At 38.2% G+C, this 24,390-nt stretch overlaps 1 protein-coding gene across 2 annotated transcripts in view; it reads right to left on the bottom strand.

Annotated features, from left to right (window-relative positions):
* Positions 1–24,390, bottom strand: part of LOC134817954 (uncharacterized) — a 94,334-nt gene that overhangs the window by 3,950 nt on the left and 65,994 nt on the right. For both annotated transcript variants that reach the window (XM_063827338.1, XM_063827339.1), the window contains 4 exons: positions 11,764–11,920; positions 3,871–4,018; positions 3,270–3,469; positions 779–861 (listed from right to left, as the gene is read on the bottom strand). In XM_063827338.1, the coding sequence (XP_063683408.1) occupies positions 779–861; positions 3,270–3,469; positions 3,871–4,018; positions 11,764–11,920 (588 nt within the window). The remainder of the gene's footprint in view (positions 1–778; positions 862–3,269; positions 3,470–3,870; positions 4,019–11,763; positions 11,921–24,390) is intronic.

The raw sequence follows: 24,390 nt of genomic DNA, 5'->3' as shown, positions 1-24,390 counted from the left end.
GGATACTGTCAGATAATTCTATTGATACATTTTCAAACTAATATTGGCGCCTTAGATTTATCATCATGGTCTCGGACAGAAGCTCAACAAAAATCGTGTTTAAATTTTATAATGGTTGTCCGACTTTGGATAACCAGGTGATCGGACCACCATATACGTCTCCGTGGGAAAGTAGAGAAGCTGACATTAGGGAACCAATTAATTAGCCTATCCACACCTAAGAACCACATCTGAAGTAAGTAACCTTCTATTCACAAGTCAAAATATATATATTAATGGTAGACATTTGTTCATTTGTTGTCTATCACCGAATGGATAGGGTAGCTCTGGGGAAATATCTTAGGCGCCACATAAAATATCCCGTCAGCAATCCAGTCGTTATGTTCTGCGAGGGTCTGAAGGCAACCCTTGTATCACTATACTTTGTTTATATCCCCAAAAGCAATTTTAATCGTGTTTACGTGATAAGTGCTCTAGCCTTATAAGGTTCAGTTGCAGATATGGAATTTAGGTTAAGGTCAGTTCTTATACTTTGTGAGAGTCTGGGATCAAAATATGTTAAAAAACAGCAATTATACTGGTCACATGATGCAATTTAGATGTTTTTGAAATTTCTGTAAGATGCCTCCAACTTATCTTTGTGTCTGTAACCACCGCAACTAAAACTTCGCTTCAAGGGTTTCTCTTCCCTCTAACTCGACTCATTTCGTCCTCCGTATACAAATAATGATCGACCCACGAAAACTGACAAATATAAAACTGACAAATATAAGCTAACCTGGTTGAATCTGGAACTATTTTTTCAGACACGTTGCACTCGTAGACTTCGTTAAATTTAGTGTTTCCTTTCTCCACCATTTGCTGAAATTAAACATTGTTCATACTACAAAGAAAAAGAATAGGTTTGTTGTTTAATTGATGCTGTACCACGTTATTTCAATCCAACCCTGATTCCCGGAACTTTTGAGCGATTACAATTTTTCCCGGTAGATTTGGCTTGAATTATCAGTTATCACTAGCCGTAGGGGTCGTTCACACATATTACGTAATCACCTTTTGGGCAATTTTAACCCCCTCCCCCTCCGTGATCAGTCTTACACATAGTTATTGTGGTAGAATTATACTTGAGTAATCGTTTAGGAACCCCTCCCAAATTTTTAATTTTGACCCAATTTGCACGTGGGCACGCATACACGCCAAAAACAAATATTTCCGAATTATAATATAGTCATATATTATATGGCTCAGCCACTGTCTGTACTACCTCGTTAATTCTATCCTCCAATAATGATGTGCAAGAGCAGAAAGAAGCAGTCACGTGGGGTACTCAATGGTCTGTTACTGGGCAGTCACGAGGGGTACTTAATGGTCTGTGACTGGGCCTATGAGGTCTAAACGTTTCAACCCAGCTAGGCAGTAGGCAGCTTAGTATGAACAGTTTTTTAGGGGCAGGGGCAGGGTCACACTTAGAATTAGGGTGAGTGATCCATTTCCTGATTCCATTGCAGTGTTCTGGGTGACATCCAAAAACTCGAACAATCCATGATAAATACAGATTATAGCGTGCAACGGTCTGAGTGACAGAAACTGGTCGGAGGTAGCATGGTTGTTGCAAGGTTAGATGCATCTGCTTTCTATAAGTCAGCTTCAACTTTTTAGCTTTCGCAATTTCTCCGTAGTTCATATCTAGTTTCTACTTTTATAGATTCACGGTTTTTGTTTCCAGTGCAGCCCGCAAACATGTTTTTAGTAAGATTTTAAGATAAGTTTGAAAGTAGCCTTCCTGCTAATGAATGGTGCTACGGTCAAGGTATCGTACACAATACACAAAGTATCGTACACAATACACAAGCGTCATCCCAACTTATTTCTGTCCCTTCTGACAGTTTTTTTTTCTGGGAACACTCTGTGGTCTGCGTCCTCCTGTCTTTGTTAATTGTTGTTTTGTTTGTTTTAGCTAGTTATGTATTGTTCCGCCTGCCTTTCTCATTTAATTCGTGCTTTGTGGAACATTTTGTTGATACACACGGTCTGAATGTTTACTTCGCTATGGGGTAATCAGAAGAGTTTCGTCAAGTCTTGACGAAACTCAACATAGGTCACGGTCAGATGCAAGTCGACCAGTTACCAAGCTGTGATTTGGTACAGCTTCAGCTGGTGATACACACTCTCTGGCTCGTAGGACTAACACCCCTACAGCTAGAACACTAGTATAGTGCCTTGGCACAGAGTGGGTCCCATGTGGAACTCATCTATAAATGTTCTATGAATACAGGAGGATGTTCTGGAATTTCTTGAATCCTTAAATTAGGGCAAATTTTTGCGATTAATTTTATATCATCCCCTCACTCGCTTCACCACTCAGGGTATTTCTCAGCCTACTCAACTATATAATATCAGATCAAAATAGTGGGACGTAGAATGTTCCTACTAGTGTACTATATTTTAATTAATTATATCTGAAGATGTATCATCTCATTGTGGACCACAATATTCTGATGTAAATTGTAAATTGTGATTCTAATTATAATACGTCCACCTGCCCTTTCAAGCTTTTCCTTTCAAGCTTTTCCTTTCAAGCTTATCCTTTTCTAGTATAAACTTTTTCAAAGCAACTCCTTATTGTATTGATAATTAACTTTATAAACGACTCTTACACCGCTAAAGCTTTATATCTGTACAATATAATAACTATTTCTGACTCCCTTCGGGTCACCATATTCATCTGGCGTCAAAAAACTTTGGGGTCGTTCAGATATTACGTGATCAATTTTTGGACAATTTTTAACCCACCCTCCCACCTCAGTAGTTAGTTTTACACATAGCTATTTTGTCAAATTATAAATTAGTGTAATCATTTGGAAACCCCCCATCCCCCTCGGGCCCTCGGCTGATTACATAATATGTGAACGACCCCTATTCATAACATAACAATAACTTTGGCGTTGCCATTTTCTACTGCAAATTGTAGCATAGAATAGTGAATATAATGAAGCCAAAGCTGCAACATATTTGGTCAAATTGTTTCGTCAAGAATTTTGTTCGTCCGACACTAAAAGCAGTAAACATCGTTAGTTGTCCGATCTCTATCATTCGTGGGCAATACTTCGAATTAACGAAATCATTGCTATACTTATATTGCGGTATCTCTTATTTTCGCAAAACACGAAGCCATTTTATTATATTTTATTCTTAACTCCGCGTCTTCAAAGAGTTTTAACTTAAATTAATTTATAATTTACTTTCATCTCGGCAAAGATAAAACTCACGGAGATAATATCTTCAGTCCAGTTGTCCAGCAGTAAGCTCCGTACTTTACTAACATTTACTCCCATGGACCTGTGAACCCCAGAACAGTCTATACATATGGTAGTGCCATGGTCGATACATGCCCACTCAGGATCGGGCGCTGCGCAGTCTGCACACCTGCTGTTTCCGGGTATGGAGTGCATCCGCGCTACATGGTCACCTGTTAGGGAATACGTAGGTGAGGTGCATTGTACCTCAACTTGATCAGTGGTTAGAATAATATCAAAATCCTAAATTTGTAAGAATACTCCCAATTTTGAGAAAGTTGATATTTCAAATATTTTGGTTTATCAGTAAATTTATCAATATTATAATATGTTTGGGTTTTATGTATGTTTATAAATCTGCCCAGTACCTTGAGAAATACTGCTAGCGCGCTGCAGTGCATTGATACTGTACTCTAAATAAATAAGTGTAACAAGTACCTTGGGAAATACTGCTAGCGTGCTGCAGCACATTGATACTACTCTAAATAAATAAGTGTAACAAGTACCTTGGGAAATACTGCTAGCGTGCTGCAGCACATTGATATTACTCTAAATAAATAAGTGTAACAAGTACCTTGGGAAATACTGCTAGCGTGCTGCAGCACATTGATACTACTCTGCGTCAGACTCTGCATCCACTTGCGCCGGTCCAGCTCAGTGAGCGCCTGATAGCACCGCTTCCCTTTCGGAGATACCAGATAAAAACACGAGTTCCTCTCCACCTGGGGAAGGTTCATATTTTAGAGATTGGAGACGATTTTCAGGGCACGCGATCAAAAATCGCTTGCGCAATACAATTACACACAAGCGCTGACCTTTTACCGGCGATAATTTTGGCTAGGCCCCCTTAAACCGGGGTATACAGTATAGGTAACTGCCATTTGTGGCCTTATAACGCCTAATCGTTTAGACTGAAACATGACTTGCAATCCCTTTATATAATATATATTATACATACGTGTTTGTCCAAATTGGAAGAAAAATGAATTATGAGTCAAAAATATCATGTTGATACTCGGGCATACCCGCTAAATTCGATCGCTCACCCATAAATTGGTCAGTTTTGCCATTTTTCAATACTTTTGCTTGAAATGTTATTTAAGCGGGAACCCGTCTGACCTTAAATGTTGTCAAGAGACAACAATATATATTTATTTCGCGATTTTAATCCCATTTTGCGACCTAAAGTTCTAATATTCCTTGACCAATTTTTATTTCTTCATTCTGATAAAAAGGCCATAAAAAAATTTGACCCAACCAAAAAAGTTAAATAAATTTATATCTCTCACGGAAAGTCGGGTTGATGCCGTGGTGTCAGTAAAATGGCAAAAGATATATTATATATAATTCCTATATAATATATAATATCGTCTCTCTTTATATAGTAAGATATAAGGACCGGTCACACATTAGCCAATTTACACACTACCTTTGGGCTTTGTCTAGAAAGCGCAAAAAACACACCCCTGGTAACGGAATATTATATTATTATGTTCCCATACTATATTTTTCGATATTCTGGCATAACGGGCCCTAGTATGTTGATTGTTGGTTACTCAAAATAAAGTTTCGTATTTTTGTGGGAGTTTCAGTCTGAAATCCACCAGGGTTGGGGGACACTTACTTTGAGTACTTTAGGATTGGCAGGTACCGCTTCAGGACTACAGTATCATGTACGTCCTCCTATCACTCCACTGGAGTCTTTTTGTAAGTACCATTCCAAGAGTGAGTTGTTGTTAGTAGCGGTGTATCCTTTAGTCGGAGGCATGTCAGGGAATTCTTTAAGGAATTTAGCCAGTGACGATTTTAACAGGTCCAAAGTAGAGATGGAATTTATTTCTTTGAGAAGAAGATTCCACAGCTGTGCCGCTTTCACTCCAAATGAGTTTTCATGGTGAGTTGCCACAGAGCGCTGTGATTTGTTGTTCAGTGCCGGTACAGTGGCTTTTATTCCATGTCGGGGGTTGTTTTTGAACAGCATGCCAATATCATTTGGGGCAAGGCATTTGAGAATTTTCCATGTATGGATCAAGATGTACGTTTCTCGACGTCTCTGCAATGATATGATATTGAGTTTCGTGAGACGTTCCCAGTAGTCTAAACCACTGCATCCGTTAATGCGTCGGGTATATTTTCGTTGAACGTTTTCTATAGCCTCTATGTCCATGGTCTTGGCTGGATTCCAGACAGGGCAGCAATATTCTAGCTTACTCCGCACCATGGTTTTGAAGAGGGTAAGCATTAAAAATGGTGATCTGTCCTTGAAGACGCTTAGAACCCAGGATGACACAGTGTTTGCTGATTGGATCATTTTCTGGATGTGGGGAGTCTAAGAGCAGTCGTTTGATAAAATCACCCCAAGCCCCTGACAGTTTCTGCTGGCTCAATTATTTGACGTGTTGTAAGACTGTAACTGAGCAGATCATTTGTAAATGGCAGATTTCGCAGCAGAAGCGAATTATTGAGCGTATAGTTGAGGACCCCTAAGGTAGAAGAAGTCGAAGTATCATCCTCGTTGGTAAGACCACTTCGGGCACTAGCCAATAAAGTGGTTCAAGTTACTTTGCTCGATTACTTGGCTCAGATCTCGATGTTTGGCCTGAATATTTGCTGGATTTTGTTTTTTAATTTTTAATAAAATGGTTCCTGCCGCCAGCCGAAAGCTATAAACTAACAACAACTGTTTAGCCACCAAGACCACAAGGGCATACTATGACCATTGCTTCTCTAATCCTGCATACAGATCACTTTTCAACAGAATATTCGCTACTACAATACCATTAGTTGAGGTAAGCCCACTCACTAAAAAAGGGTAAGATCCCCAGTTGACTTGGGCATGTTATGAGGCTGGGTGAATGGGGCGAATATGTTGCAGGTCTTTGCATGGGGTCAATATTACCAAACTGTCAAAATATCATTAGTGAACTAGTAGCTCACTACTCAAAAAGACAAGTAAACCGTGTCATTGCAGCTGTCCCAATACCATTAGTGAACTAATGCTTTGGGAGGGCCTGCCATGGTTCAGATCTCGAGTCTTGGGTCGGATCTCGATGCTTGAGGAGCAGTGGATCGTATCATTTTTGGCACGCTTCGTGAACATGTAAGCTTGTTAGATCAGATCTCACGATCGAAAGGCACCAGAGATCTTGTCATCTTTTTTAAAAATCTACACACTTATTTTACTTCGGAGTATTCCAACAGCCACATTGTTACACACGTGTAACCATGGCCAATTACAGGAAGCCGAAGGATTTAGTTGGCCAGTGACGGTTAAGGTAGTGTGCACCATACTTTCTTTGCTGTTTATCTGTTAGTTATTTCTAACTGACAATTGGGTTCAGTTGTCGTTTCAAAGTTAATTAGGTAGACTGATTGGGTTTAAGATTATTTTCCCAAGCTACCCTGTCTAGAAAAAGTCCAAATTGGGTTCAGTTGTCCGGTAGCCCAAATTTAGCTTCATTGAGCTACATATTGTTTCTTCGAGCCCAGGCAATGACATTGAAAAGGTCTTCTTGTAGCGATGCTTTGGTGGCCAGGTCCAATATCTTGCTGATGAGTTTGGTGTCATCAGCAAATATCTTTCCAAGAGAGGTAAGCAGTGCGTCCAATTGGTCATCGATGTAGAGAATGAACAGAATCGGTCCCAACACCGAAGGTGAATCATACTTTTTGGACACGTGACAATGATTCTAGGTTTTGCTGGAAATTGATTGGTAATTCACTGTCACGTTTAAGTCCTTAACAGCTTAACGTAGCATTCAGATTTCAGATCTCTTGTTTTCGGAAACGGTGTAATATTTGGCGGATTCATCGGCCATGTTCTGTTTACATTAAGTGCACTTTCCAATGTTTACTTTTGCGAACTGCAGTGTCAACAATCTTGCATCACTCATTTGGTTTCCTCTCGAGTAGAATGGTCTTTATATATTTTCCACAATAATTCTGCCAATCTAGTCACAATTGATTATTTTTTCTGCGAAAGCGATAATTTATAGCGGAGTTATGTAGCCAGATTTAGAAGTGCTTATCAGTTCAGTTATGTACACTATGGCGTCTTTATTTGATAAATATTGTGCACAGACCTTGGTAATGGGTAAAACTATCGAAAAGAAAAGGGCCAGAAGTTACCTTTATTATTAGCAATTAGCATAATAGCAAAAGGTACAACTGCATCTCTACTTCTAGAGGTAAAAGAAACTTCGGGTTGGGCTTAAACTAAGTTGACTCTGCATTATTATATATTAACAACAAGTTATTCATTAATAAGTTCAGTTTGTTATGTCAAAATAGGGCCTAGGGGAATTTCGCAAATTAAGACATTCTAGAGACATAGTTACTGCCGGATGGTTGCAAAATAATCGCTATGGCCATATTTAATGCAATTTATGGAGTTAAACGTCATGCTATCTCAATGAAATACTTTCTTTTTAAGCAGGAAAATAGCAGCAGAAGCCTCTTTTGGTATAATATGCTAAAGCTATTGTAAACATTTTATTGTTCATTGTACTTAAATATAAGAGTATTTTTTTCATTTTCACTGACTACATATTTTGTGAAAAGTTACGTTTTGTAGTGTATTAATTACTTCCACATAGCTTACTTATAATTCGAAAGATTATGTTTGTTTGTCGTTTGTCGTCTGTACGACCGCCCACGTGCAAATTAGGTGAAAAATAAGAAGTTGCATAGTAACCATGGTAACGGTGTTTAACGCGCACATGCACGTGCAAAGGTTTGCGAGCGATATTTTGATCATTGTTTTTAGTGCGAGCTACATTTTAATCGGTTGTATCTTCGGTTGTGACAGATATTTTTTGATGCGAGAAAAAATGACTACCAAAGAATACTATTAGCTTCCTCCCTGTGACCACGGGCTTTCTAGTTATTTATAAAATCATGATTCGGCTCGAATAACTTGACTTTTTAATAGTACTACATCGCTGTAGTCGCAAGGAAGGAAATTACCGCATTCTTCTATATTATTCAGTTTTTTACGAAGATATAGTCGATTAGGCTATAAAACGCAGTAAACTCGACGTAATTCTAGAAAAGCAGATCATTATGTCCAATTATCTTTGCACGTGCACGTGTGCATAGCCATGCTATGACTAAGCGACCTCCTATTTGTCACTGAATTCACAAATGTTGGGACAGAGACACAGGCGAATATACAGTAATCTAAGTGTTCAACATAAGGGAGACAAATAAAAAACAGCCTTCTTGAGCTGACGATCTTTACTTGATTGTCTGGATCAAGCCCATTTGCAATTTATATATTATATGCTTCTATGTAACAAGAGGTCATTCGTTGTCTCGAACCAAATATGCTTATCCGTTATATGAGTGTTCCCTTGTAAGCTTGTACCATCCAAACTATAGACTTGCTTATGTTTTCTTTTCATTTTTAATTTTGCTACTTCGTGATACTGATACAGTTTATACCTCCATACTTTTGAGTTCTTGAGGTGGTAGATGGAAAAATTGATTTTACGATAAACCTTTGAAAAATGCTTACAATTTCCATCTTTATGCAGCTCATACCCAATGTCTAAAATTGTTCTTGTATTAGCTGTCAAATGGGAGGAGGTACTGAAGACAGCGAAACAGATTATAATGTCACCACAATTATACAGCAATAGTATTAACACGTGCAAGTTCGTGTGATTATGAACTAATTTAGGATATCAGCTCACACAACTTGCACGTGCGGTAGCAGACACACAGATCTCGGAATAAAATATATCCTTGAACATTTAGAGACAAAAATTAGATTCTCAGATAGCAGTATTATCAAACAGTACAATATATCATGTCATGATATATTATTTGCTCCGCATTACTCGCTAATATAGTCAGAACCGCTTAATATATATTATATAATAATATAATATAACCTTGACGCTGCTTGGGGTGTAAAGCCCTCCAGTAGAACCTCAAGTTTCGCCAGTTGAATTGTAACTGAGTTGTTATACACGCAATGTTATCTTCATAATTGGGTTAACCTTGGTAAGCTTACTTAATTAAACGGTTTTCATACACGGCTGGAGATTTAGTGGTAGTCCGATAACAATGTGCCATATTGAATATGCAACAGATTCCGCTGAAGAAGAATAATGCTCCTCTCCACACTCTGTGACTGGGTCCTGACATTTCCTAACATGTACTGTTCTGTATAGAGTGTATCATAACGTGCCTCACTCTTTAACCACTACTTCTATCTTGCTGGTAACAATTTAGTGTTACCTCTAGTTACTCTCAGTTCCTCGGTTGTCGCACGTTACGGTTTCCATGGCTGCAGTTATCATGGTTACAGTTGACACACCTCATACGAACAGAAAAACGAAACTTTCGAATTATAAGGTCAGGAATAAATCCTTAAATTAGTTTTGGTATCTTTCTCCTTATAAATGAAATGAGAGTCGTTGCCAGGGACATAACGACAATTTGTGGTCTGACGCAATGACGCATTTCAAGGGGCCACCATACATGTAACTATTGATGCCACAATACATCAGGCATCTGACGACTCTGGTACTATTGGTGCTACTAGAACACGTGAATATCGCGTGAAGATCACATGACTATTGACGACCAGTCGACTCACAGGAGGCGGATTGATGAGCCAGGTGGGGCAATAAAATTAAGTTCGAATTCTCGTAGGAAGGTATAGTGTTTCTGTTGCCTTGTAACTTTGAGACTTGTGTGTGGTTGTTCTCGTGGAAGGTATAGTGTTTCTGTTGCCTTGTAACTTTGAGACTTGTGTGTGGTTGTTTTCGTGGAAGGTATAGTGTTTCTGTTGCCTCGTAACTTTGAGACTTGTGTGTGGTTGTTTTCGTGGAAGGTATAGTGTTTCTGTTGCCTTGTAACTTTGAGACTTGTGTGTGGTTGTTTTCGTGGAAGGTATAGTGTTTCTGTTGCCTCGTAACTTTGAGACTTGTGTGTGGTTGTTTTCGTGGAAGGTATAGTGTTTCTGTTGCCTCGTAACTTTGAGACTTGTGTGTGGTTGTTTTCGTGGAAGGTATAGTGTTTCTGTTGCCTTGTAACTTTGAGACTTGTGTGTGGTTGTTCTCGTAGGAAGGTATAGTGTTTCTGTTGCCTCGTAACTTTGAGACTTGTGTGTGGTTGTTTTCGTAGGAAGGTATAGTGTTTCTGTTGCCTTGTAACTTTGAGACTTGTGTGTGGTTGTTTTCGTGGAGGCTCTGTGTGTGATCTATACTAGATGAGACTTTGTTCTTGTATTACAGCCAGATTATATTTTTCAGGTTTCACTTATTCTGCAGCACGATAATGGCTTTTTTTCAATACTTTTTAGAGCTAAATATGTTTTGTACACGTCAAAATAGTCACTGTCAAACTTTAGAAAATTGAGCAAGATTTCACTAAAGATTTTACCGATATTATTTCACTGACAGAGTCTTGCTGACTACACAGCTATTGTTAATGTGAGAATTTCTCGAAGTTTCGATTGTTGTATGATACCTCACAGAAGCTTTTACATAATGAGGGAACTATAATTACTCATTATTATAATTGCGTTCGATATCCGGCCTCAGATAAAATAAATCAATTGACTGTTTATCTGTAACCACATTGCAATGTATCAAGTTGTGTAAAGTTGTGACCATTGTTATCATATTGCGAGAGGTCCTTGGGGCTCCTTATTGATGTACCCTTTCATTATTTATCCAAGTTTGTCACGATCTAACACCAGATCTTATTCCATATTTACATTGCCTTAATCCGTCTGATTGAATGTATTTTACATACACGATTAATCCTTCATAGATTAGTCCGGTATAGAGACTAGGAATAGCCCGGTATCAGATAGAACTCTAAACCTGTAGCTGTTGTCAATTTTCTGAATTTAATAGATTTGCACCTGCTGTGTGGGTCAGTGCGTGTCATGATAATATCTATTTTATTTTGAGTTTACTCAAAGAGAGTAAAGAAAGAGTGAGATTATATACGCACTATGAGCTGTTTGTTAGACGGAACCCGCTTTGTAGGATCTGTCTGAGACAGAAACGTTCGTACGGCATGTATTTGTATTTTGTATCAGCTGTTCTAGAACGCTATTGATGGGTTAGGAATGTATGGCATCTCATTGTGGTACCAAGGTTTAAGCTACCAATCATTATCAAATTCAAGCAGTTGACTTCCGGTTATTATACCTAATGTACAGTGTACTATATTTTGTAGCTGACAACTTGCACATTTCACACATTATTGCGTGCGCGACTTAATTTTGTTACTTTTGCGCTTGTATTGTTTGGTTAAGTATCTAAACACATAGCAAAAACTTTTCTTTTTAAAGATTTATAACTGATATACTGGCGTGCGAGTACGGTTATATTGTTAATCAAGACATCATCATTAAATAATTAAGACATCAAGAAAACACACAGATAGTCACTTCGTCATTCAGACCTAACGCTTAATTAATAATAATTATCTGTTAACTCCTCACCTCTAATCCGACAGGTTTGACAGTAGTAGTTGGAAGGTGCTCCAACTCTAGTAACTCATTGTCAGACACCAGACACTTTAACCAATCCCGCTCTATTACACAGTACATTAAGATCCACTTGTGTCCGAGAGCTGACTTTTGTCGTACGTACAGGTACCTGCCAAGAGAATGGTATTTAATTAATTAATTAATTAATTATTTTAATTTAAAACATACCATTTAAACTATTTTCACAACTACAATTAAATAAATTTATTGAGAATTATGTAATGTAACGCGATGGAAGCATTTTAAGCGGGCATATCCTGTCCAAACCCAGGATGCACGACATAAAGAATTTGTTTTAACTTGTTTGTATGAAAAGCATCAAAAGTAAAACCAAAAGATTCGGATATAAGTTAAATATAAAGTAAGATACTAAATAAGTATTATTGATAATTAACCAAGAGTTAGGGGAGCTAACATTTGTCTGTACACGCATCGGAGGCTGCTGGAGGATGATTAGTTAAACTTAAAAGGCCTGCTATTTCTCAGCCCGCTGTTATACAGCCCGCTGATATAGCCCGCATGAAATTTGACCAGTGGCGATATAGCCCACAGACAGGATAAGAGTTACACTTCAATTTTTGTGCCCGGTAGGGCCAAGGTCAAAAGGAAATTGCGGCACCTGCAGAATCGCGATTTTTCCCACTCTCCGCGACAAATAGCGATTTTGGACGTTTGCCGATACAAATCGCGATTTTTGACGTTTGCCGCGATTTTCTCATATCCTCGCGACAAATCGCGATAATTCCAGTTCTCGGACTCTGAGTCTGAGGATAAAATGTGCGCATTCTCCTTTAAATCCGAGGGCCAAATATCAGTATGACGTTCTTTATAATTATATGGAACTAATCACATCCACAGCCTTCCGAATGAAGGGACGGACCGAAAAAGTATTTTCGGCTCAAAATGATCAGTTTAGCATGAAACATGAACAAAAGTAGTTTCCAGAAAAACTTTGAAAATAATTTCGATTTAGAAAATTTTTGCGGTCCGAGTCATTCTCGATAGGTACAAGGAAAGTGCCTCAATATGTAATTGTAAGTTACTCTCCTTGTCACTATATAAACATAGCTTTTATAATAATTCTTACGTAATAATCATAATAATTTTCTATTATCACTAGAGGCCGCACAGACCTACTATATCTACACACAAACCAACTATAAGCAATTGTCATTACTCTAATCCGATGAACCAGTGTATCCCAAATTCATAATTCGTGTAACAACAAGTAAGTTACAGCTTGAATCGCTGGTGTTTATTTGTCTAAGTTGCTAGAAGCCGCACAGACTAACTATCTACACACTTACCTGGGGACCCCAGGCTATTGTATTTATGTTCATAATCATATTATACATATACTAGCCTACCCTTGTAATTTTCAATCAGTAACCTCGGTAAAAGTGCCGAAACGTAAATTATTTTCATTTAATTTACACTAGTTATTTGTTTTGTTTCACCTTGTCTGTCAAGGGCTGCGATAATTCCTACTAAACACTGCAATAACTTGATTTGATATATTTCTTGAATGAGTGAAAATAGCTAGTCATACCAGAGTATCAGGAAGGATAATATCAATCAGGCACTCAGTAGTCAGTGACTGAGAAAGAAGCCCCATCGCACGCGCGGGCACGTGCGATATAAAGTTCCACCCGCTAGGCTACAATTCATTATTCTATTTGGCACTGATGATTGGTATTGTTTTATACATATCATGAAACGGATCGTTTGCCCGCCAATTTGATTTGTTTCAATTGTTCGAATTATAATGCTACTGCTTAACTGCAGTCGAGCACTCTCTTTGGGAAACCAAGCAACAACTATTATTATTATTATTATTTATTATTATATATATATAATATATATGTATTATATATATCAAGTACGGATTGCATGATTTAAGTTGGTTTATGAAACACGGGTCTTGACAGTTGACTCCCATGACTGGTGGTGGCTAGTGATTTCTCTGGTGTCATCTTTCAAATAATTAAACTCTCTAGTTCGTTGGGAATGCATCAGCGTTTGCCATGATCACTTCTAAACTTTGCTGTTTCCCTTTCCCATTCCGCAATATCCTAACTTCATTAAGACGAACCTGTCTTTCTATTTTCTGTCGTTACTTTTTGACATTTCATGATATACCTCCACGCCGATCATATAAATTAGATTTGGCAGATATGGAGGATCGATCTAGAGACCTACAAAGTCGATCCGGGGAAGCCATGAAAATTGGGAAGATTTCATCTACTTAGGCTCCTGGATTGAGAGCACAGATACGGAGATAAGGGTTAGAAAGGGAAAAGCGTGAGGTGCCCTACATAGACTGAAGGATATCTGGAAATCCAAACTCGCAAAGAGCCTAAAAATTAGATTGTTCATAGCGGCTTGTGAATCAGTAATACTCTACGGATTAGAAACCTGGACACTGACAAGTGACAAAGGCTCAAGAGAAAAGTTTGGACGGGACATACACAAAGATGTTGCGTATGGTGCTGGGTATCTCATGTAAGGACAAGGTCAGCAATATAACTTTGTATGGTAGCCTACCAAGGCTGTCAAACAAGTTACGAAGCAGGAGAGTAAAAATGGCGGGACACTGCATCCGACATCCTGAGCTACTTGCCAGTGACTTAGTCTTAATTGGGAACCTACGCACGGTAGAGCACAGCAAGGCCGACCAAGACAAAGCTGCTTGTCTATGTTACTGAAGGAAGTTAGGACAAAATCTAAAGAGGAACTGCGGACCCTGATGCGGGACAGGGATATATTGGAGGGGGTTATCTGGCGTAGATCGGACTTAGTTCCGACATAGTAGTACTGTAGTAGTAGTAGTTGGCAGATAAGAATATCATCATTCAATAATGTAATTGATCACTATTACTTTTCATTGGAACATTTGTATTCTTGTTTGAACTGTGACTGTGGTATCCGGCTGAATCCGGTTCCGGCTGGATATCCGGCTTCAATATCTGGTTCCGGTTCCAGTCCAGTTTCCGAAATTTTTGCCGGATATTTCTTCAAAAAAATGTATTTCTAATATCTTGAAATGCATATTTTTCGTCAAATTTTGACTCGAATCCTTTAAAAATTATTACATACTTACCTCTGACGGTACTGCCCTTTTTAAAAAAAGGAAGTAAGTCACTTTTTGCCGTTTTGAGATAATTCAACTTTCGCGTCAGTGAGATAGAAACATCCATTTTTTATTAGTTGCCTTAGTTAGGGGTTCTATATCACAGATAATTGTCCAAATTTTCAGATGTGACCAAGCTTTTGATTGTACTGTAAGCGGTTATCACACAACTTCATGCGGAAGTGTAGAAAAGCTCCCCAAATTTGACTGCCAAGCTGACTTACTTCTTTTTTTTAAAAATCACTGAGTTACTCCCCTGAATTGAATTTTGTGCCCTAGATAATATTGGAAGTGTTTTTTTTTAAAGGAAGCAAGTTAACAAGTTTTACAAGTGAATTCTCCAACAGGGCAGACTTACTTCCTTTAAAAAAAATAAGATGAGGTTTTTCTGTCTAGTTACTCCCCCATTATTTTATAAACTTCAAAATGGAGATCTGAGACTATGTGCATCTGAAAGAGCGCGAAAAACTGATGAACGCAGTATATACATGTCCAAAACTTCAAAAATGGACTTACTTCCTCCTTAAAAAAAGGGCAGGGTAGAGCTCCCGCTTCCGAGCTCGTTTCGGAAAAGGGAGGCCTGCCTTCCGAGGAAATTTACCAAAATATCTATTATTATAAATATTTACCTTGTTATAAACTCATTTTGAACCGTTCCTGACCTAAAAATAGAATAAATATATCAGAATATTCTAGAAGGTTATGGATTATTGTAAACCTAGTAAACCTTGTAATCCTTGTAAACCTTGTAAACCATGTAAACCTTTTATGAGTACGGAGTACTCATAGGCCAAGCCTGCAGCCTAACAATTATAATGAATAATTCTTCGCAACATTATTTTTAGATGAATATTGCAAGATTTATTGAATTTGTATTTTTATTGTTGCATTATATATGTTCATTTTCCACCCTATTACAAGTTAATTATTATTATTATTTTGACCCTTGCACAAAGTAATCATCGAGGATAAGACCGAGTTCGTTTGTCTATTTTTTGCTTCTCCAATCGAATTAGACGATAGCGGTGAAATAACCCAGCTCTCCAGCTTGAAAATATGATCTTACGCGATGTAGACAGGATTTTCTGCAGATCGGTCTCCTATATTTACGTTGTTTTATTTACGTTGACCTCTCTTTCGCAGTTTATTATTAAGCTTTCAAGCAGTCAACTATTTTGTTTTCTATGTTCTATCAGACTTTTTAAGTACACATGATACACTCATATTCCACGTTCACAAGCATGCGAGCTCACACCTGGTCCAATGAGCGGAAAACGGAGAACAAGTTCTGATGACCAAGTGGTTAGCCACAATTATTTGCTGTAAACATTTTACTTTACGTTTATAATGTAATTATATAATATATGTCCAGGATGAGGATTAGCTGATCCAATTTTTGGCATTATGGAAAACTAATTCGGAAAAGCTGAACGATTTTTTTGAATTAGTTCCATTGGTCCGAGTCATTCTCGAAGTCGATACGTACCTCTGAGGGCAGAGCTCCCGCTTCCGAGCTCGTGTTGCAAAGGGGAGGCCTGCCTTCTGAGATCACATTACAAGCGGAAGCCCCGAGTCCAAAATTGTGTATCGAGGGGTAGATGCGGACTTCGGAAAATGAACAAATATTTTCTGCTAATAATGAACAGGGTAGCATGAAACGTGGAGAAAAGTGGTTTCTATGCCAATTGCATATTATTTCTGATAATAACTTGCATACAATTACTTCTTGGTTACTTTTGTTACAACGTACTGCTTGTTGATTTGATATTTGACTTATTCTTCCGGCAGTCTTATATTTGCCCTTCCTAACAACCGGTTCCAGTCCGGCAAAATCCGGCTAACCGGATAATACTAATAGATTGATATCCGGCAAAATCCGGTCCGGCAGCCAAAAGCCCATTCCGGTCGGTTCCTAGTCTACACATTATGTAGTGATATTCAGTGATATTTATAGGTTTGTTTACTTTTTTCAAGGCCACCTCTTACACACGCACACTTCCGCCTAGCATTTAACACACTACCCCTACTCCTCGATCAAACCATATTTGGCTCCCACGTTTCGCACTTCTCATTGGTCAATGACATTCCCACCATTTCGCTTCACACTAGATACATACCTGATACCTACCTTGTTGTCGTATGAGCTAATTTTTGTTATGACTTTTTGTATCGCATTTTTGGATAAAGTTGATTGAATTAAAAGTAAATAATTTAAATACACTAATTTTGCCTCAGATTTATGTTTTTTACGTTTAGAATTTTTGATAGAAATATTTGTAGGTCATGAATACGATTTTGTCACATTGAAACGTTGAATAATTCCATTCCTGATAAGAGCCTTTTCCTTGTCGCATCAAAGGGGATCAATAGAAAGGGGGGGGGGGGGGGGGGGGGGCCAATGGCATAAAATGGCATAAAATGGCATAAAATGGAGACTTTTTCTATGGAGAAAATGGAAAAACCCATGAGTAATTCTCCATTTTCTCCATTTTATGCCATGAATTTTGTCTTCAAATTTTGATCTTTAACACCTAAATTGGACATCCTAACATGTTTATTTACGCTTACTAGGGGCGTAACAAGCTTATGAAAGCTCATAGTAGGCTACTAGATGCTTATACTAGGTTAGTAGAGGCACACTTCAGGCAAACTCATAATTACTCAAGCCTAGTGTAAAGTTATTTCTACAGGCTACAGCAGGAGTGAGTAATAGGGGAGAGTAATTATAGGCACTGAGAAGTGAGACCTACATCCTCGAAAGTCGAAACAAGCTCGCACTGCAAAGGGGAGGCCTGCCTTCTATTCCGAGATCGCATTACTAGGGGGAAGCCTCGAGTCCAAATTTGTGTATCTAGGGGTAGGTGCAGACTTCGATAAACCGAAAAACCAAAAAAATATTTTCGGCTAATAATGAAGAGGGTAGCATGAAACGTGGAGAAAAGTGGTTTTTAGAAAAACTTTGAAAAATTTTGACTTAGAAAATTTTCGGCCCGAGTCATTCTCGATACGTACCTCTCGTATCGAGAGCTCACGATTCCGAGCTCGTGTTGCAAAGGGTAGGCCTGCCTTCCGAGATCGCATTACCAGGGGGAAGCCTCGAGTCCAAATTTGTGTATCGAGGGGTAGGTGCAGACTTCGATAAACCGAAAAACCAAAAAAAAATTTTCGGCTAATAATGAAGAGGGTAGCATGAAACGTGGAGAAAAGTGGTTTTTAGAAAAACTTTGAAAAATTTTGAATTAGAAAATTTTCGGCCCGAGTCATTCTCGATACGTACCTCTCGTATCGAGAGCTCCCGATTCCGAGCTCGTATTGCAAAGGGGAGGCCTGCCTTCCGAGATCGCATTACCAGGGGGAAGCCTCGAGTCCAAAATTGTGTACCGAGGGGTAATTTTCTAAGTCAAAATTTTTCAAAGTTTTTCTGAAAAACACTTTTCTCCACGTTTCATGCTACCTTGTTCATTATAAGCCGAAAATATTTTTTCGGTCAAAATTTTTCAAATTTTTTCTGAAGACCGCTTTTCTCCACGTTTCATGCTACGTTCATTATTTGCCGAAAATATTTTTTCGAAGTCCACACCTTCCCCTCGATACACAATTTTGGACTCGAGGTAATGCGATCTCGGAAGGCAGGCCTCCCCTTTGCAACACGAGCACGGAATCGGGAGCTCTCGATACGGGAGGTACGTATCGAAAATGACTCGGACCGAACATTTTCTAAGTCAACATTTTTCAAAGTTTTTCTGAAAACCACTTTTCTCCATGTTTCATGATACCCTGTTCATTATTGGCCGAAAATATCTTTTTTTTAAATAATTTTTATCGAAATTCTAAATTTTTCAGGTTTTCAATGGCATAAAATGGCATAAAATGGCATAAAATGGAGACTTTTTCTATGGAGAAAATGGAAAAACCCATGAGTAATTCTCCATTTTCTCCATTTATGCCATTGGCCCCCCCCCCCCAATAGAAATTTAACCAAGAAAACATTTCAACTATGCGACTCATAAATAATATTCCAATCTGGATTTTACACTACTTTGTAAGTAAGATTGTGCAGATTAGTATAAGATGGAATTTATCAATTCTGGGGGAAAACTGTCCGTTTTAAAAAAATCTCTATCATGCGGCATCTTAATCTGTTTAACTAACGTTTTCCTACAAATAAGAAGATTAAGATTATGCAGAAGCGCAATACAGATTTCGAATTATCATAGACAAAAATAGAACAGACGATTGTGTTACTGTCTAGTCATTGACTACTGATTAAGGTATTACAGCGGAAGATGCTGATTCCTAAATAAGTTTGACCTGTTACCGGCGGATTAACTTGTATTTCTTGATAAATTTACAACTCTAATGCGGCAACTCCAACGGATTATTTTTATTTCATGATATTTGTTTCCTAGCAGGAACCCGTATAACTATAACCCGAAAATGTTGTCAAGACTCAAGAGACTAAAATAATTATTACCTATTTAATTTGCGTTTTTGACACCACTTGGGGGTCCAAATTTTTGGCTCTAAAACTCCTATTTCTTGGCCAATTTTTATTTTTCCATGCTGATTTGGAGGCCATTAAAGCATTTGACCCAGTCAAAAAAGCTTCAGTTGTATATCTTTTACGGTTTTTTCGGAAAGTTGCGTTAAAGTTGATGCCGTGGTGTCAGTAAAACGGTACGGATATATAGTAAGATATCATTATATTTAATAAAATAAGAACGCTCACATGATAAGTAATTAATATTATTATGTTATTAATATATAATTAATCGAATACAATTAATTTAAAACCCAAGTACTGCACAAAAATCCGTTGTGTTCTGTTAACAGGTTGGCCTTATTCTTAATTTACGGCACAAAAGCTCTTCAGCTCTTCCGCCACGGATAAGTTACAATTATGTGCTTGGATTAGAAGACAACTGTAGAGAGCAAAACAATGTGAGATGCAGTATGGACTAGTGCAAGCAACATTTATTTATTCAACAGAAATAAGTTTAATGCGCGTGTCAAAACGTAAATAATTCGCGGATGATCTTGTTGAGGTGAGATAAACCGGGAAGGATAAACTAAAGGCAGCACAATAACAGGAAACGATGTAACAGAGTCGATATATTTAATGTTGCCATGGGGTGGCAAGTCCCCATACATCGTAGTCCGATAGTTTCACTGCGGCATAACATAACGATTAACGACACATCTCAATTAAATGCATTAAGGGGGATTCACCCTGATTTTTTTGTGAAATTGATTTCGAGATAGCAGTTGACCAACAAACAAGGACCGGTGACCGAACTTTTGAGGGGTTCCCGGACCCCAACCGCCAAACGGTGCCCACGGGGCAGCCACGCCCATATTTGGTCCAAATTAGGCCCAATTTAGCCAAATACCCTGAACATGCCCAAAACCCAGGTTTTAGGTGCTCTACTTGTAGCTAGTGGTACCTTGAACTCGTATATGAATTTTCATTAAGATTGGACAAAATATGACTGAGTTTGGAAAAACTATATGCCCACATTTGGGCATACGCACCAAATTTGACCGATTTTGGCCCATAAATTGGTCAAATATCAATATTTTTGAATGAAACCAACTTTATATAAAAGGTAAGCTTAAACTACACATTCTCTACGATTATCAGCTCAATATCTACCTAATTATGGATTCTGTGTTCAAATAATCGTAAAAAATGAACAAAATCGCCCATGTTATCTTGCAGTTCACGATATTTTCGAAACTAATTTCGCTCAAAACAATAGAACTCAATAGGGTTTCAATATTTTTTCATGAAATTTTCAGAATCAACGTAGAATCGCATTTCGACCTTAAGCTCTTAAGTTTTGTAATGGAATTTGAAGTGAGGCCTTTAAAAATATTTGGCGGCCAAATTCAGAAAAATACACAGCAAATAAGGTTGAATACATTTACATTAGTTTGATGCTTTGATGAGTTTTAGTCAAAAGAATCAGGGTGATCGTATTAAACATTGAGCACCAAATCTTTCAGTCTGATGAAATGAGTAACTGAAGTATGCCATGTAACCCAGTTGGAGGTTTATCACCGCTTTGATGTCATGCCCTCTAACAGCTAAGTTGTAAATGTGAATTACAGGGGTCTTCTGCGGAAAATATGTGGCTGGAATGTAAAAATTATCAAATTCATGTATGCGACCAGTTTGTAACCTGATTCGGTTCTAGATTGGCTGATGAATCTTCCATTGTGTTGTACATATTTTAGCAGGAACCCGTCATACCCTAATGAGACACACATTTTTATTCATTTTGCGATGTTGTCACCACGTTTTGTTGGTCCACATTTCGGGACCTAAACTTCATTTTTCTAGGCCTATTTATTCATGCTGGTCAAAAGGCTATTTAAAAGCAATCTACCCAGCCAACAAAAGGTTTCAACGGTATTTACACGCCACAAAACCAGAGGCACATATTAGGTGCGGTAAAAAAATCGAAATTATGCGGTACCGCACCCGACTATAAAGGTTAAATGTGCGGTAAGGTGCGGTAAATTTTTACCAATTATGCGGCAAATGTGCGGCGATTTTTTCGAAATTTGTGCGGTTTTCTTTTGCATTTTCTCAAGGACTTTGGAAATTCTAAACGTATAACCGCCGTTCTTATCAAAAATAGGTCTGTTTATGTGTTACTGAGGGTGTAGTTCTTTACTAAGACCATGATTGAACCTATATTGAGATTCAGTTATCTGAGAACAGTGACTTTATCTGGTAAAGATCAGGAGACAGTTATTTGAAGACGCCTCTTGATAGAGTCGATCAGATCCCATGTGTGATCGCAAGATGTGACACGCTTGTTGTCATTGATCGTCAATACTTGTGAACCATTTGATCCAAGATCAAAAAGAAACGGTCCATGAAGTTGTGATGTGATATAGAGTAATCATATGATGTGGTGAAGTTACGAATGATAACTGATACACTATAATCGAAGTACGGTAACGACGAGGGTTCCATAACGGCCTGGGTCACGGTCCCGAAAGGGCCTGGATAACGGTCCCGAAAGGGCCTGGGTCACGATCCCGAAAGGGCCTGTGTCACGTGGTAACCTGGGTCAGGGTCCCGAAAGGGCCTGGGTCACGTGGTAACTGGGTCACGTGGCCTAGGTATGAGTTCCAAAAGGGCCTGGGTCACGGTCCCGAAAGGGCCTGGGTCAGGGTCCCGAAAGGGCCTGAGTCACGGTCCTAAAAGGGCCCGACTTTTAACATATTTTTGTTTTTACACTCGAAAATCTAAACGCGAAAATTTCAAAATTATGCGAAATTACGCGGAAAATGCTAGATTATGCGGAAATATGCAGAAAATTACAAATTGTGCGGAAATGTGCGGAAAACAATAAATTATGCGGAAATGTGCGGAAAACGGTAAATTGTGCGATCCCGCACCCATCGCACCTAATATGTGCCTCTGCACAAAACTTTAACGCTTCACTTACATCCCATTAAATATAACCATTAACCTAAGCCATTAAAGAGTTAAACTAATAGGTATGAAATAAAACATATATATATACACATATATATATATATATAACAATTAACAAGTCTATAACTTTGAAGATAAAATCAAAATGAAGATTATTGAATTAAATACTTTCTTTGGTCAACTCTGGGGATAAGTAATAACGATCACACTTCATTAATCGGATATTCCTCATAATCAGATAATTGTTTGCCATTGACACAATATTTGCTATTGAATGATAGAATTGATCGGACATTTTGTTTATTTGTGGACTGGGCAGAGCCTCGGCGGCAAATTACAATCGACTGAATGGTTGTTTCCCTAAAAAAGCACGAATTCTTTCTCAATAAAAGTTGGGTGACTACATGATGGGATCGCTACTGTTAAGTGAACTCTTTATTAAAAGGTTGTGGGATCGCAGCTACTCTTTCAGGGATTTAAAAATCCATTTAACATTACATAGCTCCTTATATTGTTCCCTAGAACCAGGTGGGCCCACTTTCCCGACAAACCTTAATTCCATGGAGACTGTAGGGCGTCGTACTGTGCAACGCGTTTCTGTTATATTTGACAATACATTAAAGTCACCAGGAACCTTACGATATAATTTTCGTGGAGAACACTGGTAAGCGTTACGTTTAATAGATGTTGTGGTCGAACTCAGCTTTGACGTAAGCTGGTTACTTGGTAACGAACGGCGATAACAATTCAGTTGATAGTATTAGTAAGAGAGCCCTAAATACCTCATGGCTTTTTTCATCTCAGAGGTTAGATTTGCTTAACTGTTATTTATCTCTAGGCAACTGATGATCATACAGTCCGAGCATTTCCCCAGCCTAATAATTCTTTGTCGCCATTGTTTTATCTAAGTTCATTGCTACATAATTTTGTATTATTTGATGAAACATCCGAATCAAATCATACTCTGATAAGGGCAATCGTTGTTGTGATGGGAAATGGAACACTCGGTATGATGCACTTTTTTGTTTACTAATACCTTTTCTGTCGTTTTTAAATTCTTGCGAATTTTATGTTCTACTCTCACGTTTTCTCCGTCTGCCGTCTCAAACATTCCTGGTAACTTAAGTCATAGATGCTTACACTTGTTGACGAACTCATGGCGATGGCCTGCATTATGATTGCTAACAATTACATGACGCAATAAGCTGACAAATTTTTTTGATAACGGCCGGTTTTTCGTCGGTTCTTTATTCTTCTATTGTGTTCTATAATCAGTAATTTTGCCCTGTTCTGCATCTTAAAGCATGATTTTCTCGTAAATTTGCAACTTGAGTTCGAAATCTTTTACTTCTATTTGCTATGATTGTAATTTGTTGGAAACTGTAAAGCGCCCGCTCATGGATATACACGATGTTTAGTGTTTATCTGTTAGTTATTTCTAACTGACAATTGGGTTCAGTTGTCGTTTCGAAGTTAATTAGGTAGACTGATTGGGTTTAAGATTATTTTCCCAAGCTACCCTGTCTAGAAAAAGTCCAAATTGGGTTCAGTTGTCCGGTAGCCATTCGGATTTGGTCCATATTTAACTATCTAAGCTATCCTATCTAGATTCTAAATCTCTCAAAGAATATCATAGTTTATGCGATGAGATGACGAAAACTAATTTACGGGTAAAAGTAACCTGATATAAAAGGACACACGCTGATAGGCAAAGAAGCAAATTTGTAAGCGAAATCATGCCTGAAATACTGTAATATTATATTACTGTAGTCTGTACCAATGTTTTAAACTGGCTAGATGCAGGCAAATCCGAATAATCTAATAAATACAGCAACAGAGCCTAACTGTTGTTTTGTCGTGTGAATATTTGTTATTGTAGGTCTTTTTGAAGTACCTGTGTGTAGATATTAAACCCTGTTATATTAAGACGCAATGAAACTACCGGACCACGATGTATGGGGACTTGCCAGTTGCCACCCCATGGCAACATTCAAAT

Source organism: Bolinopsis microptera, chromosome 7 (genome assembly GCF_026151205.1).
Source record: "Bolinopsis microptera isolate Bmic1 chromosome 7, MBARI_Bmic_1.0, whole genome shotgun sequence".
In the NCBI taxonomy this organism is placed as follows: domain Eukaryota; kingdom Metazoa; phylum Ctenophora; class Tentaculata; order Lobata; family Bolinopsidae; genus Bolinopsis; species Bolinopsis microptera.
The sequence above is the reverse complement of the archived record's forward strand: the minus strand, read 5'-3'. Positions and strand labels throughout refer to the sequence as shown.